At 42.6% G+C, this 14,280-nt stretch overlaps 1 protein-coding gene across 1 annotated transcript in view; it reads left to right on the forward strand.

Moving 5' to 3' along the window:
• The first annotated feature begins 3,569 nt into the window (after positions 1–3,569).
• The window catches only part of ATXN7 (ataxin 7), a 103,739-nt gene continuing 93,028 nt past the window's right edge, over positions 3,570–14,280 (forward strand). Inside the window, exons 1-2 of the mRNA XM_007948075.1 lie at positions 3,570–3,882; positions 4,108–4,176. Of these exons, the coding sequence (XP_007946266.1) occupies positions 3,570–3,882; positions 4,108–4,176 (382 nt within the window). The remainder of the gene's footprint in view (positions 3,883–4,107; positions 4,177–14,280) is intronic.

The raw sequence follows: 14,280 nt of genomic DNA on the forward strand, positions 1-14,280 counted from the left end.
ATATACCACAGATGGGATGGCCTTAACAAACAGAAGTTTATTCTTAAAATTTGGAGGCTTTAAGTCCAAGTTCAAAGTGCCAGGCTCTAGGGGCTAGGTAAAAGCCCCTCAACCTTGGGGTCCAGCTTGACCTTCTACTCCCAGCCCACTGGAGCTAGAGGCATTTCTTCACTCAGACAGCTGTTGGCTACTGAGGCTGAGAAGCCCCAAGGTTGATAAGTAAAAAGGCACAGTCCCAATGTTAGCAATCCACACGGCAGGCCATTAACTTAAGTCCATTGTAAGTCCCAAGGTCGGCAGAGTATGGCAGGCTGCTGAGCAACGACATGGCTACATGCAGGGTCCAAGCGTGCCATAGGCTAGAGACCATTCCCCAAAGCTTCTCCTTATATACAGGAAGCAGAGCACATATCCAAAGGCAGCTAGCTACTCAGCTGCTCCCAGTAGATTCCACCATGGAGCTGATTCCCAGTCTCATCATGGGAAAGACTATATCCAGCTGCCCAGCCACTCAACCAGGCCTAGCCAAGTTGACACACAAACTTAACTACCACATGAAGCCTACCTTATCTCCATTTTACAGACGAGGATACTGAAGTACAGAAAAATTAGGTAACTTGTCCAAGATTACACAGCTTGTAAGGAGAGAAGTCAGCATCTGACGCTAGGAAGACTTGAGAGCGTTCCCTAATTTTCCTTATCTGTAAATGAGCAGGAGAAAGAAGAGGCTTTGGTAAAGATTTACAGTCTTGGAAACTTCATGGGGTAGTTTTACTCTGTCATTTTACTCTGTCACTGTGAATTGGAATTGACTTGATGGCAGTACATTTTTGTTTTTTTCGGTTTGGTGCATTGTAAATAATACAACTTCTGCCTTACACAATAGTGAATATTATTTGGGACGACAAGATAAAGAATGTCTGGTAGTAGGTTCTCAATAATTGATTGATATTAGTAATAATTTCCCTTAATAACTATCACAATGGTAAGAGGATACTTGATATTTTTTTCATTTTAATCCCTGTTGTGTTTTCTTTTTAAACCAATGAAAAGCTGAAGAAGAAAAAAGGGGGGTGGCATATCAAACAGGAATTAGGACACAAGTTGTGCTACTGTAAAATTTCTATATTGACCCCATTAGCTAGAAGTCATAATAGTGAATCTGAAGTATTTTCACATGTAAAAAGGGAGTTATCAAGCACTGTCTTTAGGAAGTGGAACTGTGCTTCACATTTGCTATTCGTCCTCCACATTTTTGTTCTCATCCACTACTCTCAGAGATAAGACAAGCTGTCTTTGGTATCTATATAACTGGATGGCCTTAAGCTTTTCTAATTGCAGCTCCAAATGCCATTAAAATTCAAATTTTCGTCTATCTTAAATGACAAATTACAAATTTCACTGTACTTCATTGTGTATTTTAACAAATGGGGAAAAAAATGTTTTTGTGTAATTATGTGGATTTTTAAAATCATTTGGCATGAATGAAAACTTGAAAGTCTTCGTTAGGGGCATCCAAGAATTATGGCCTGTGTTAAGAATTAGGAGCCCTAATGTTGCCATGGGAATTACACATTTGACCCTTACATTTTTCTCATAGGTGCAGTTATATAGGAAGTTAGCTTCAGAAATGATTTGTTAAAAAAAGTCCACTCACTTCTCCCGTTTTTTAAGTTTTGATTTTACTACTTCTCAGATAAGAATAGGAAGTATTTATAATCCCACTTTTTGATGTTGTGTAAAAATTTACAATTTTATGTCGAAATCTTTCTAAAATAAAAAAGTTATTAATTAAATACACACACGTACCTATACTAAAAGCATTTAAATTTTGAACCTAAAACAAATCCTCTCCATTGGAGCCCTGAATTAAGTTTGAGTTGCATTAACATTTTCTTATTAATTTCTGTACTTACTTAAACAGGTTTATGTTTCTGCAAGTTTTATTTTGTTTCTTCCAAGTAATTGACCACCTCCATCACACCAGATGTTGGAATGAAAACAACATGAATAAGTCCACACATCCTTTCCAGCTAGTCAGAGAATGCACCTGTAAAGCAGCTGCTATGATACACATGCTATGAGTGCTGATATTACTGCCAGGTGAAGCATGATAATGAGAATCATTCTTTTTGTCTCAAGCTTAAAATTTTCATGTCCATTTGAAATAATAGCATCACTGAGTATTTGATGTGTTCTGCTACTGTTCCAAGTATGCCCCATATTTTCATTAAGTAATCTTTTATTTTCATATCATTAGTCTGTTGCCTAAGCAAAATTGTGAGTATGTTGGGAGCGTTTTAAGTGTTTTTAGTAAACAAAAGCAGAGGACAGTATTTTCTCAAGTTTTCTAAGAATTCTGTGTTCTAATTCTGTGTTCTAATCCCTGTGTTATTGCCGTGGTCAAGAAAGACAACCATAAAGATACTAACAACTCGAGTTAGAAGACAGTATTTTTTAAAATTGCCATTTTTTTTCTCTTATTTTCTTGGTAAATAAATTACTTCCAAGAGCAATGGGGTAAATAGGGAAATTTTGGTTACTGAGTGAGGATCGCCTCAGTCAATCTCCTCCATTCCCGCTTACCCACTGATTTCATCGTCCCTTCTTTGCTGGACCAGGTATTCACGTCCCTCCGACTCACACCACACCGAGAACGCGGTGGACCGCGTCGGGTTACACACGTGGGCAGCTTAGTGCGCGCTTAAGGCTTCGGGTGGACACCTGGGCGGACACCTGGGCTGTATTTCCAAGCCTGCGGATGGTTTCCAGTGGGACAGGCATCCTGTCAGTGGTAGCTCCCCATTCACGTTTTGACAGCAGCGCGGCCGACCGCGAGCGAAAAGGAAAGTGCCCCCAACCATGGCCCTTCCGTCCCCTCCCCTACTTGCACGCGGCGCGGGAGGGCCCAACTGCGAAGTGGTGGCCCGGTCGGCCGACTCCCCATAGGTGGCTGCGTTTCCGACTTCGCCCTGGCTCCACTCCGGGGGCTTGACGTGCAAACTTCGCCGGAGCGAGCGGAGAGGGAGGGCCCGGAGAGGGGGAGGAGGCGGCGGGAGGCGCCTCCGCTTAAGGGAGCCGGCCGGGCGCCGCCGCTCGGACGGACGCGCGAACGGAAGGAAGGAACGGGGTCGCCGGGTCCGGTGATGCGAGTAGCCTCAGGGTGGGCATCCCGGGAGCAAGGGGCACGTGTCGGGTCTCCCCGTCATGGTGTTCCGTGGTGGGACGTGGGTTTGGGGCGCAAGCAGCTCCGGACGCCGGCCTCCGCGTCCGGAGCCAGGACCCCATGTCTTGGTGGCGGGCCGCCAGGCGTCCGGTCCCTTGCCCCGAGGGGCCGCCGGAGTCGAAACTGAAAGCTAGCCGGCGCCGCGGACTTTGCGCCCGGGGCGGGGGGTGGCCCCTGAGTAGGCGGGTGAGGTTAGAGAGGCTGGGCAGCCGGGGGGCGCTGTCAACACGCCCCACCCGGCCCGCGGGCCGCGCACGCCGCCGGAACTCCCCGGCGCCTCCTTAAAAGCGGCCCCCGCGCGACTCTTTTCCCCCTTTTTTGTTACATTGTAGGAGCGGAAAGAATGTCGGAGCGGGCCGCGGATGACGTCAGGGGGGAGCTGCGCCGAGCGGCGGTGGCGGCGGGCGGAGCAGCGGCCGCGGCCGCCCGGCAGCAGCAGCAGCCACAGCCTCCGCAGCCCCAGCGGCAGCCGCCGCTGCCGCCACGGCGCCTACGGCCGGAGGACGGCGGTTCCGGCGCCTCCTCTACCTCGGCCGCCGTCGCCGCCACCTCAATGGCGACCGTCGGGGAGCGCAGGTCCCTGCCCAGTCCTGAAGCGATGCTGGGACAGTCGTGGAATTTGTGGGTCGAGGCTTCCAAACTTCCTGGGAAGGACGGTGAGTGCCCACGCCCTCGTCCTCCTCATGACCCCACCTCCCTCCTTATCTTAAGTCTCCCCTCCCCCTCCCGTCTTGTGGTCCGCCCCCTCGGGGGTCAGAGATGCTATCGCCCAGTTGGGGAACGCTGAGGTGCCCACACCTAACCCGTGCGTGCGTGGGTGTGCGTCACACTCCGGCCACTGACTCGCCTCTATCCTCCTCCTGTGTGTGTGTATCTCCTAGGGACGGAATTGGACGAAAGTTTCAAGGAGTTTGGGAAAAACCGCGAAGTCATGGGGCTCTGTCGGGAAGGTGAGTCCAGCCCCCGTGATGGAATGTCTTCAAGTCCTGGGGAAGTTTCCTTGCTGGCTGCAACAGGGCCTGAAACTTCTGCCTACCTTACCGACTTCTTCCCCAATGTGAACATGCTGCATGATGAGGAAGGAGGGGAAGGGGCAGAGCATTTTGAAAATCTGGTTTCCGGGGACATTTGTAATGGGGAGCATCCCAGAACCCTTCAGTGGGTCCCTGGCGAGGTGCAGCATGAGTGTCGAGTGATAGGTAGCTGGCTTGCAGTACTGCAGGCATCCTACTGTTGCTCCATGATCAGCACTGGGACTTGGCAGTGAATTTAACCCAGATCCCTTCATGTCTGACCCTCTTGGGACAAACATCAGTAGAGGAAAGACTGCTATAAATGCTTAGAGGGATGTTATAGAAAGAAAACTATGCCACTTAAAATTTTCTGCTGGGAGTCAACATGAATTTTCAAATTTAAGAAAGCAGAAACACTACCTTGGCCGTCTGATATGACATTTAGGTTACAAGCAATCCCCAGGTTTCTAACGTCCAATTGGAGTTACTAACCAACCCCCTTAAAGTTGAGAATTCTAGGTACATAAAGTAGTTTAACAAACCGGTGCTACTTTGTAACACATATCGAAACATTATTGTATTATTATGTGAAAGATGTTTTAATGTATGTGGAAGTGTTCTTTAATGTTTTTTATTCATAGAAAGGCACATTATATGCTAACACAAACATTTGAGTAGCATTGGGTACATAATTGCACCTAACTCTTCAGAGTTATGTACAAATTCGACTTGAATGAAACTAATTCATCCTGGAACTGCCTGTACAAAATTTAGGATCCTACAAAGTGAGTGTTAACTGAAGAGTAGTCTGTCAGTTTTTGTTTGTGTATAGGCTGCCAAGTTCAGGAAAGAAAAGCTCAGAATTGTATAGCGTGAAACATGCCTTTAGAGCCTATAGCAATCAGAATCTAATTGTCATTTTTAAATAAAACTATCTGGCAAAAGGATACCCTAGGGAAATATCTTTGGCTAAAGGTGTGAGTCCAGATGAAAGAGCAGGTATCTGTAGAGTGTTGGAATTTGCCTTGGTATTTTCTTTTTCTTTGAATAGTCAGCTTTTACTATCTATTGCCATTTTATATCTATAATAGTCAGCTTTTCTGTCTATTTTGCTATCTGTCTGCTAGCTCCAGGCCTGGGCACACTGGTCAGAAAGGACTTCTTGAGTCTGGTTCACCTGATCAACTTCACCTTTAATTTCAAGTTTTTCTATTAGTGGTAGTGAGGGCAAGATACTGAGTGAGTTTTGGCATCTAAAATACTGAGTTTATATTGCCCAGTGCAATTTTATTTCTCACCTGTAGCCATTTATTTTGGCATAGTTGCTGCCTAGGGCCGAAGAATAGGAAAAGTTTTGGTTACTGGAACATTTTAAAGTGTAGAGTTGACCCTTTGTTACTTTGTCTCTCGTTACTTCTTGTTTGTATTACATACCTTTTTTTCATGTTCATAGTCTTTGTTCTTTCAGTTGGCCACTTGGCCTCTTGGAACTGTGGAGAAGAGTAATACCAGTGGCAGCTCTAAAAGAGCTTCTAACTAGATTAGAATATAGAGCAAATTATCGTATTCTTGCATATAATTAAAAAAAATTATAGTGACCCCTCCTTGGGTTTCCGAGGCAGTAGCACTACAGAAGTAGATTGTTTGGCCTTCTTTCCGACCAGTGGCTAGTGGGTTTGAACCACCAGCTTTCTGGTTAGCAATCAAATACCTTAGGCACTGTGCCACCAGAGCTCTTTTGCATATAATTCACGACTTGCTTATAGGAAGCTAGTGAGTGCTAGAGGAAGTTGTGCCTGTTTGCAAAAAAAGTATAATGGGTGTTACTTATGTAAAAATATGATAGCTGATTTTGAAAATGAGAATTGCTATTTGAAACCTAAGGAAAGAGGTAAAGCATAGGACTTGTTAGGGATGTTGCAATAAGAAAAATCAGTTGTTAGTCTGGTTTTAGTGTTAAATTGGCAGGTCGCCTGGGCTTAAAAAAATTAAAATCACTAGATGGCAACTCTCATAGGAAGTAGCTAGAATAGTGCTAAAGTTTAGAGGATCTAACCTGCACTTGTCCATAGTTTTCATTCTCTGGGTGTGGATATATTTCTCATAAAAGCTTCCTAAATCAGGGCAAAAACAGGGTGCTGATTATTGGTAATTCCCCTATAGAGGTTGAGTAAGTGTATTATTGTTTCACTGGGCAATTTAATCTAGACTGAAACCCAACCAAATTTAGTGGCTTAGATACAGTTTTTCTTTCTTTATTATTTTATGCTGAGACTTATTCGTTAGCAGGTTTTCCATAAATACATAAGACCTTTTAACTGCCTACTTGAAGCATAATAGGGTCATGGATCTAGTCATTGTGCTTCTCCCTTATCAAAGTATTAGTTTTTATTAGAGGTGGCCCCCTCCTCTTTTTCCTTTTAGCTACTCCAGCCATTTGAGGGTATGAGAACTACCAAGCTGTCTGGAATTCACACATGCCTGGTTCAAGTAGAGAGTACAGTTTTAAATTCAGTCAGTTCTTGATTTTTTTGTGACTTGGTGGATTTTCTGATCAGTTTAAGAATCTATTTTAAGCACTCACACAGTGGGCTTCTTTGATCTCCTAACAAATAGCCCATGTATGGCTGCTTAAGAGATGAAAGCACTTTTTAATATTATAAAAAATTATTAGACAGTTATATCCCATTGTCTTTGGTTAAGATTATCTCCTACCGAGAAAAGGTGTTTTGGAATGTTATGAGTCCAAACACTGACTCTAAACAAGATATAGATGGAGTCCCTGGGCAGTGTAAGTGATTTGTGTGCTTGGTTACTAACTGAAAGGTTGGAGGTTTGCGTCTACTCCAGAGGCACCTCAGAAGAAGATCTCGGCAATCTATTTCTGAAAAATTAGCCTTTGAAAATCTTAAGGAGCACAGTTTAACCCTGATAACACATTTGGTCACCATGAGTTGTAATCAACTTGACAGCAGCTGGTGTGTGAAATAACTCAGTTCATACTAATTTCTTCTCCTCTTTCAACTGCTTATAATCTTAGACTTGATTTCCTAATTTGGTATTTATCTGGATTAGGAGTTTGTAACCTGGGAGTTTTGAATGGACTTTATACCAGAATTTTCCAAACCCGTAGCAATCAAGTTGATTCTGATTCATAGTGACCCTATAGGACAGAGTAAACCTTTTAAATCTTTACAGAAACAGACTGCCACACGTGTTTCCGTCTGAGCAGCTGGTAGGTTCAAACCATCAACCTTTTGGTTAGCAGCTTAGCACTTTGACAACTGTACCAGCAGGGCTTGCTTGAATGGGCTTGAGGCTGTCGTAAAGCAGACCAGTTGCCATCCAGTCAACTGTGATTGATGTTGACCTCACATGTGTCAGAGTAGAACTGTTCTCTATAGGGTTTTCAGTGGCTGGGTTTTCTTTCTGTATTTGTAACTTAACTTTGTCCAGTGCTCTACTGGCAAGACTGCTCAAGTTTTATGCTATGGGGGAAATTTGAAACTATTGATTTAATTGGAAGTGAGATTATTGGTAGTTTAGCTACTATATATCCCCCATCTTTCTATTAACTGTTTATCAGTTAACTTGCTTGGCATCTCAGAAGGCCTGATGATCTACTTCTGAAAAATCAGCCATTGAAATTCTATGAAACACAGTTCTACTCTGACTCATGAGATTGTCATGAGTCAAAATCGACTTCATGACTGCTGTTTTTCTTCTCCACCTTTCTGTTAGCACAGGATGGCAGATTAGGATAAAATTTCACTAATATTTCAGAGGTCTGCCTAGTTTTTTTCTATGTGTTCTTATATATTTATAGCCTTGTGTGTGGTGTTTTATAGCTTGACAGCACGTTTGGTTTTGGTGGAAGAAGATTGATAATACATTCTGACTTTTTTAATGACAAACTCAGAAGACCAATTATTTTTTTTCTTAAAGGTAATTTGTAAAATCTAAATCTGGGATTTAACAAATTTATGTTCAGATTGAATTAATCACTGTGAATAATTGATTAAGATTTCGATACTAGTGCCTGAACACAGAGAGAGAACCTTTAAGAATCAAAGCATTAAACATCATAATTTCTCAGCAAATTATTTGTGTGTGTGTATGTGTATATAGATGTGTGTATGTATGTGTGTGTGTGTATATATATATATATATATATATATATATATATATATATATGATTTATGAGCTCTGGTGACAGAGTGGTTAAAGCATTCGGTTGTTAATATCAGTGGTTTGGCCACTAGCCGCTCCATGGGAGAAATATGAGTCATTCTGCTTCTGAAAGATGAGTCATTCTGCTTCTGTAAAGATTTACAGCCTTGGAAACCTTTTTGGGCAGTTCTCCTCTATCCTGTAGGGGCACTGTGAGTCAAAATTGACTCATAGCAGTGTGTACTCTGGCAGTGGGTTTTTGGTGTACATAGGTTTCATTGTAGGAGTTAACAGTGGTAATGGAAAAAATGACATTTTCTTTGGGAAGACATCTCTAACTTAAGTCCACCTGTTATACAGTATCAAAGTACCCTGGACTTTTCCTTTCTCCAAATACTCTACACTTATAACTTTCTTTATTAGAAATCTTGTATTATGTGATGGCTTCTTCACTGAGTAAGCTCCTTGAGGGCAGGAGCATTATTTAGGCATGTCCAGATCCTGCACACCATTTTTGCTCAGTAAATATTTGTCGGAAATGAATGAATTGTGCTACTAGGAAGATTGAATTGGGTCACTCAAGGGTAAATGGTTCAGGTGACCAATTTTCCATTGTGTTGTCTCTCCAAGAAAGGTGGTACCTGTTCTATGGAATGTGCACTTCAGGGACACAGGGGAGTCAGGAGGCTTTCTTTCCTGTTGATTTGTCTTGATTTTAGTACTCCATTTACACTTTCCAGAAAGGGTGAAAACAGGATCCCACCTCTCTCATCTCTGATATTTAGACAGAGGAGTAGGATGGCAACCCAGGGAGATAGCCACACTTACATGAACAGAGACAGAATCAAGTCTAAGGCAAGATGGAAAAGAGGTTGGTTGGCACCTACAGGCAGCAAGGTAAAAAGAAAAGCTAGAGAAGTGGGCAGCCTCAACAAGCATAAACTGAGGCAACGTAGCAATACCACTTTTTATTTCCCTGGGCATGGGGGGCGGTGGAGAATTGTTCATAGGCAGTTAACTGAAAACAATTAGGTATTTATGTAAAATACTTGTAGTATAGACCTAAAAACCTATCCCTGAAATGGAGAGCATTTTCTCAAGGGTTTTTCTTCCTGTTTTCCCCCTTTTTTTAATGGACAGTTTAAAACATATAAAAGTAGAGAAAATATTTTAATGAACTGCCTTGAATCTATTTCCCATCTTCAAAAATTAGTAAGTCATGGCTCAGTCTTTTTTCATCTCTGCTGAACTGCTGTGTAGTAAATTACTTAGTGTGGCTTTTCTAGCCATAAGTCTTTGTAAACTCCATGGTGGAATTTGCCATGAGCAACCGAGTAGCTCCTAATTGTTAAAGTTATCCATCTGGGGTATTTCTGTTGCGTGTAGCACTGAGTAATTTTCTGGGAAGTTGGCTGTCTCTCTGGTGTATAAAATTCTGATGTTGGTATTGGTTCATTTGGCCGCTCTGCCAGGCTCAGAAGGAGCCCTCCTAGAGGCAGAAGGAATCTCTCTGACTGCTGGCTGAGAAAGACGTGCTGCTGAGAGTAACGTGCTCCTGAGAGACACACACTGCTGAGAGAGAGACATGAGAGACACATAATGCAGAGAGAGATGCTATAGCATCTTAAATTCTAGCAGCTGCTGGCCGCTAAGTGAGACAGCTGGCTGTGTGAGACTGAGTGCATTTCTGAATGAATTGTAGCCTGTTGCTTCCCTAATAAACCCCATAATCTGTGAGTTCTGTATGGCCACTGCAGTGAGTTGTTGAACCTAGCAGAGAGGTGATGGGTGCTGTGGGAGGAATAGTTGGTGTCAGGGTTGGTGAAAGGGCTGGAGGGAGGCAGCATGTCTGGTCTTGCAGGAATAGGCCTTGGGCTACTGATAGTGATTCTGTCTTCCTCTTGTGGAGTTAGAGGAGGTCAGAAGATGCAGCCTCCCTGTCCCTTTGGCACCCACTCCGCACACTGAATTACTGTGAAGCAAGTCTGAGACATCTTATCCTTTCTTTTTTTTTAAAAAATGCTTGCCTGGACTTTAATTTGTTTTCTGCAAAATGGAGCCCTTATGTTTACTTCACTTTTCTTTTCAAGCAAGCCAGGCTGCCATTTCTAACCTTTGTGGGTGTGAAAGAGTTCTAGCAGATGGCCTTGCTTGCAATTTGCTTGCATCTCAAGTGGAGATCCAAACTTAGCCTCAGACAGGAACCAGTGGGACCCAAATTTTAGTGTGCGTCAGAGTCATCTGGAGTGCTTGTTGACCATGTATTTAAGGAGCGCTCAGGTGATTAGGTTGTCCAGTCACTGCAATACTGCAGTGGCTATGGGCAGCATCCTTGCTGGCAGGTCCTATGTGTAACTCCCTATCGGTAAGTTCCACACTAACCTGTGGTGAAGGGGTCACTGTTGTCCCATATAGACACTCCAACAGCAGAGATTCTCTCCCCCTGTAGCATCTTAAATATTCTAATGCAGCTATAGCCCATGGGCCAAATCCTGCCTGCAGCTTAGCTTAGAATAGTTTTTATATTGTGAAATAGTGGAAATAAAAACACACAAAAATGCTGGCGAGGTTGTGGAGAGATTGGGACTCTCATACACTGCTGGTGGGACTGTAAAATGGTACAACCATTGTGGAAAGCAGTATGGCGATTCCTTGAAAAGTTGGAAATACAAATACCATTTGACCCAGCCATCCCATTACTAGGTATATACCCTAAAGAAATGAGAGCCATAACAAGAACAGATACATGCACGCCGATGTTCATCGCAGCACTATTTACAATAGCCAAAACTTGGAAACAACCTAGATGTCCAACAACTGAGGAATGGATAACCAAACTTTGGTACATTCACACAATGGAATACTATGCAACGCTAAAGAATAATGTAGAATCTGCAAAACACCGCATAACATGGATGAACTTGGAGGACATTATGCTGAGCGAAATAAGTCAGTCACAAAAGGACAAATATTGTATTAGTCCGTTATTGTGAAAGTTAAGGAAAGGTTTATATATTGGAGGACATTTTCTTTGTTGGTTACCAGGGGTGGGAGGGAAGGGGAGGGAATGCTGTTAGATAGATAGAGATAAATATTGATTTGGGTGAAGAGAAGGGCAATGTACCAAATGTGAGTGACCAATATGGCAGCATTGAGGATGAGAAAGACAGAGAGAGTTACATGGGCAGTACAAACAACAAATATGAACCCCTTTGCAAATACAACACTGAGTTGTCAATGAAAGCAAACATGGGTATAGGGACGGATAGATGGGTGAACAAGCTAAACAATTATGTATGTGTAAATGGAGAGTGTATCCAAGATCATATACAGGGTTGGCAGACAATGGACCTCTCAGGGTGCAGAAGAGTATGAAGGGATGGACACTGGGAGGAGGTAACTATGGGGAGGAAGTGGGAGGGGAGCTGCTGCATTGTAAATTTTGGTTAATGACATGAGACAAAGTATATGTGAACTGCTGTATGAAAAGTGAATTTACTCTGTAAATCTTCACCCAAATCCTAATAAAAAAAAAAAAAGAAAAAAAAAACACACAAAAAAGATTTCATTATACATAGAAATTGTATGACATTCATCAGTGTGGTAGTTAAATTTGTTTGTCAACTTGGCTGGGGCTGGTTGAGTGGCTGGGCAGCTGGTGGTAGTTATTCCCCATGATGAGACTAGCAATCATTTCCGTGGTGGGCTCTACCACAAACAGCTCAGTAGCTGCCTTTGGGATGTGGTCTGCTTCCTGTACATAAGGAGAAGCGTTGGAGATAGTCTCTAGCTTATGGCACGCTTGGACCCTGCATGTAGCTGAGTCGTTCAGCAGCCTGCCTTGCTCTGCTGACTATGGGACTTACAGTGGACTTGAATGAATGGCCTGCCTTGTGGTCTGGTAACATCGGGACTGTGCCATTTTATTTGTCTACCTTGGGCTTGTTAGCCTCAGCAGCCAGTAGCTGCTTGAATGAAGAGATACCTCTAGCTCCAGTGGGCTGGGACCAAAAGGCAGAACTGAAGTCCAAGGTCGAGGGGCTTTCACACAACCCCTGGAGCCTGGCACTTTGAACTTGGACTTAAAGCCTCCATGCTGTAAGAGAATAAATTCCTGTTTGTTAAGGCCATCCCATTTGTGATATATTCTCGTCAAAGTGGCACTAAGTAACCAAAACAATCAGTATCCATAAATAAAATTTTATTGGAACACAGTTATGCCCATTCATCTACTTGTGTGTGGCTGCTTTCTCAAAACAGTGAACAACAGAGTTGAATAGGTATGACAGAGATTATACAGCCTTCAAAGCTTAAAATACTTACTTCTGGCTCTTCACAGGAAAAAGTTTGCTACCTCTTGTTCTAATGAGTTCCTTGGTTAATGGAAGGAAATTCATTCTGCAGAATGTGATTTGAGTTCTTTTCAAACTTTCTGTTTTGAGGGGGAGAATATTCAAAATTGTAAAATCCAATATTTTTAAACTGAAGTTTATTAAATGTTAAAGAAATATGCTGAGATAGAAGGACCTATGGTGTAGTGTGTAAGGCATTTGACTGCTAACCCACCAGCCACTTCTCAGAAGGAAGATTGGGCAGTCTACTTCCATAGAGATAATCGCTTCGAAAACCCAAAGAAGGGTTGCTATGAGTTGAATCGGTGCGATGGCAGTGAGGGTTTTTTATTTATTTATTTATTTATTTTTATCTGGCAGTGAGTTTGATTTGGTGTTTTTTGGTATATGGAATAAGGAAGTTCCTGTACTTACTGACTTCTGTCATTTATTTTTATTTTTCTGGGGCATATACCTAGTTTAAGGACATTTGAGTACAGAGCATCAGCAGAGTGTTTCTTGTCTTAGCTTTCAAGGGTCTTGGACTGTGAGGATGGTGCTTGGGTCATATTCAGCCCCTGTGTGGTGGGTAAATTTTCTGGAGAAAGGGTCTGTATAGCTCTTGCATGGAACTTTCTGACTCTATTTAGAATCACTGACATTGAGCTGGCTTAGAGAAGCCCAAACTCTCTTGGAGGACTTGGGGATTATAAAGAGGATCTCCAGGAAACAAATATGCATTTAGATTCAAGAAGGGGGCATTCCGTGTTCTTAGATTCCATGTCTTTAAGAATTTGTATGTGGTGAAAATTACGGCACCAGGCACAATCCATGCGGAATTCCTGAGCCCTAAGACTTGACGGTAGAAACCATTCATGTGTTACTGCAGTAGAATGGGGTTCCCAAGCTTACTACATTTACAGTTTTGAGTGGTTCTTTTCTCTGATCTCAGGAGGGAAATGTGAAGAATTTATGTATCATTAGTGAGTATGATCTACATGTTGTTATGTAGTCCCATTTCTTAAAAAGACATCCTTCTTCCTGATGTCCATGTCTCATAATGCTTATATGTATATGTGGATAGCTCAAGTTTGGTAGCATGTTTACTGTGTCCTGGTACATGTTTTATTGTATGTAATCCTGATACCAATCCTATGATACAGGTGTCACCATTATCCACATTGTACACATGAGGAAACTGTGCCTTAGAGAACTGATGTCACTTGAAATATCACAAAGAATTTAGAAGAGATCTGTAACTGAGATCTGCCTAACTCTGCAACCTACATACTTAACCATTTTGCTGCACTGAGCCCATCCAGAGTACTTACCTGTGTTTCATTAGCTTGGGCAGATCTTCTAAGTTGCCTGACAATATCTTGGCTGAAATACTGACCTTCAGAAAAAAATAATTTAAAATCAAGATATCAGAGCCTTTTCCTAGTTGTGCCTTGCAACAATCTATGTTGTATGTAGCAGTTCTTTTATAACCTCTTTTCTTTGGTGGGGAAGGGGGTGGGGGTGTGGTTTACATTAGAAA

The sequence above is a fragment of the Orycteropus afer genome, unplaced genomic scaffold, assembly GCF_000298275.1.
Source record: "Orycteropus afer afer isolate SDZICR_OR568_19922 unplaced genomic scaffold, OryAfe1.0 scaffold00201, whole genome shotgun sequence".
Lineage (NCBI taxonomy): Eukaryota > Metazoa > Chordata > Mammalia > Tubulidentata > Orycteropodidae > Orycteropus > Orycteropus afer.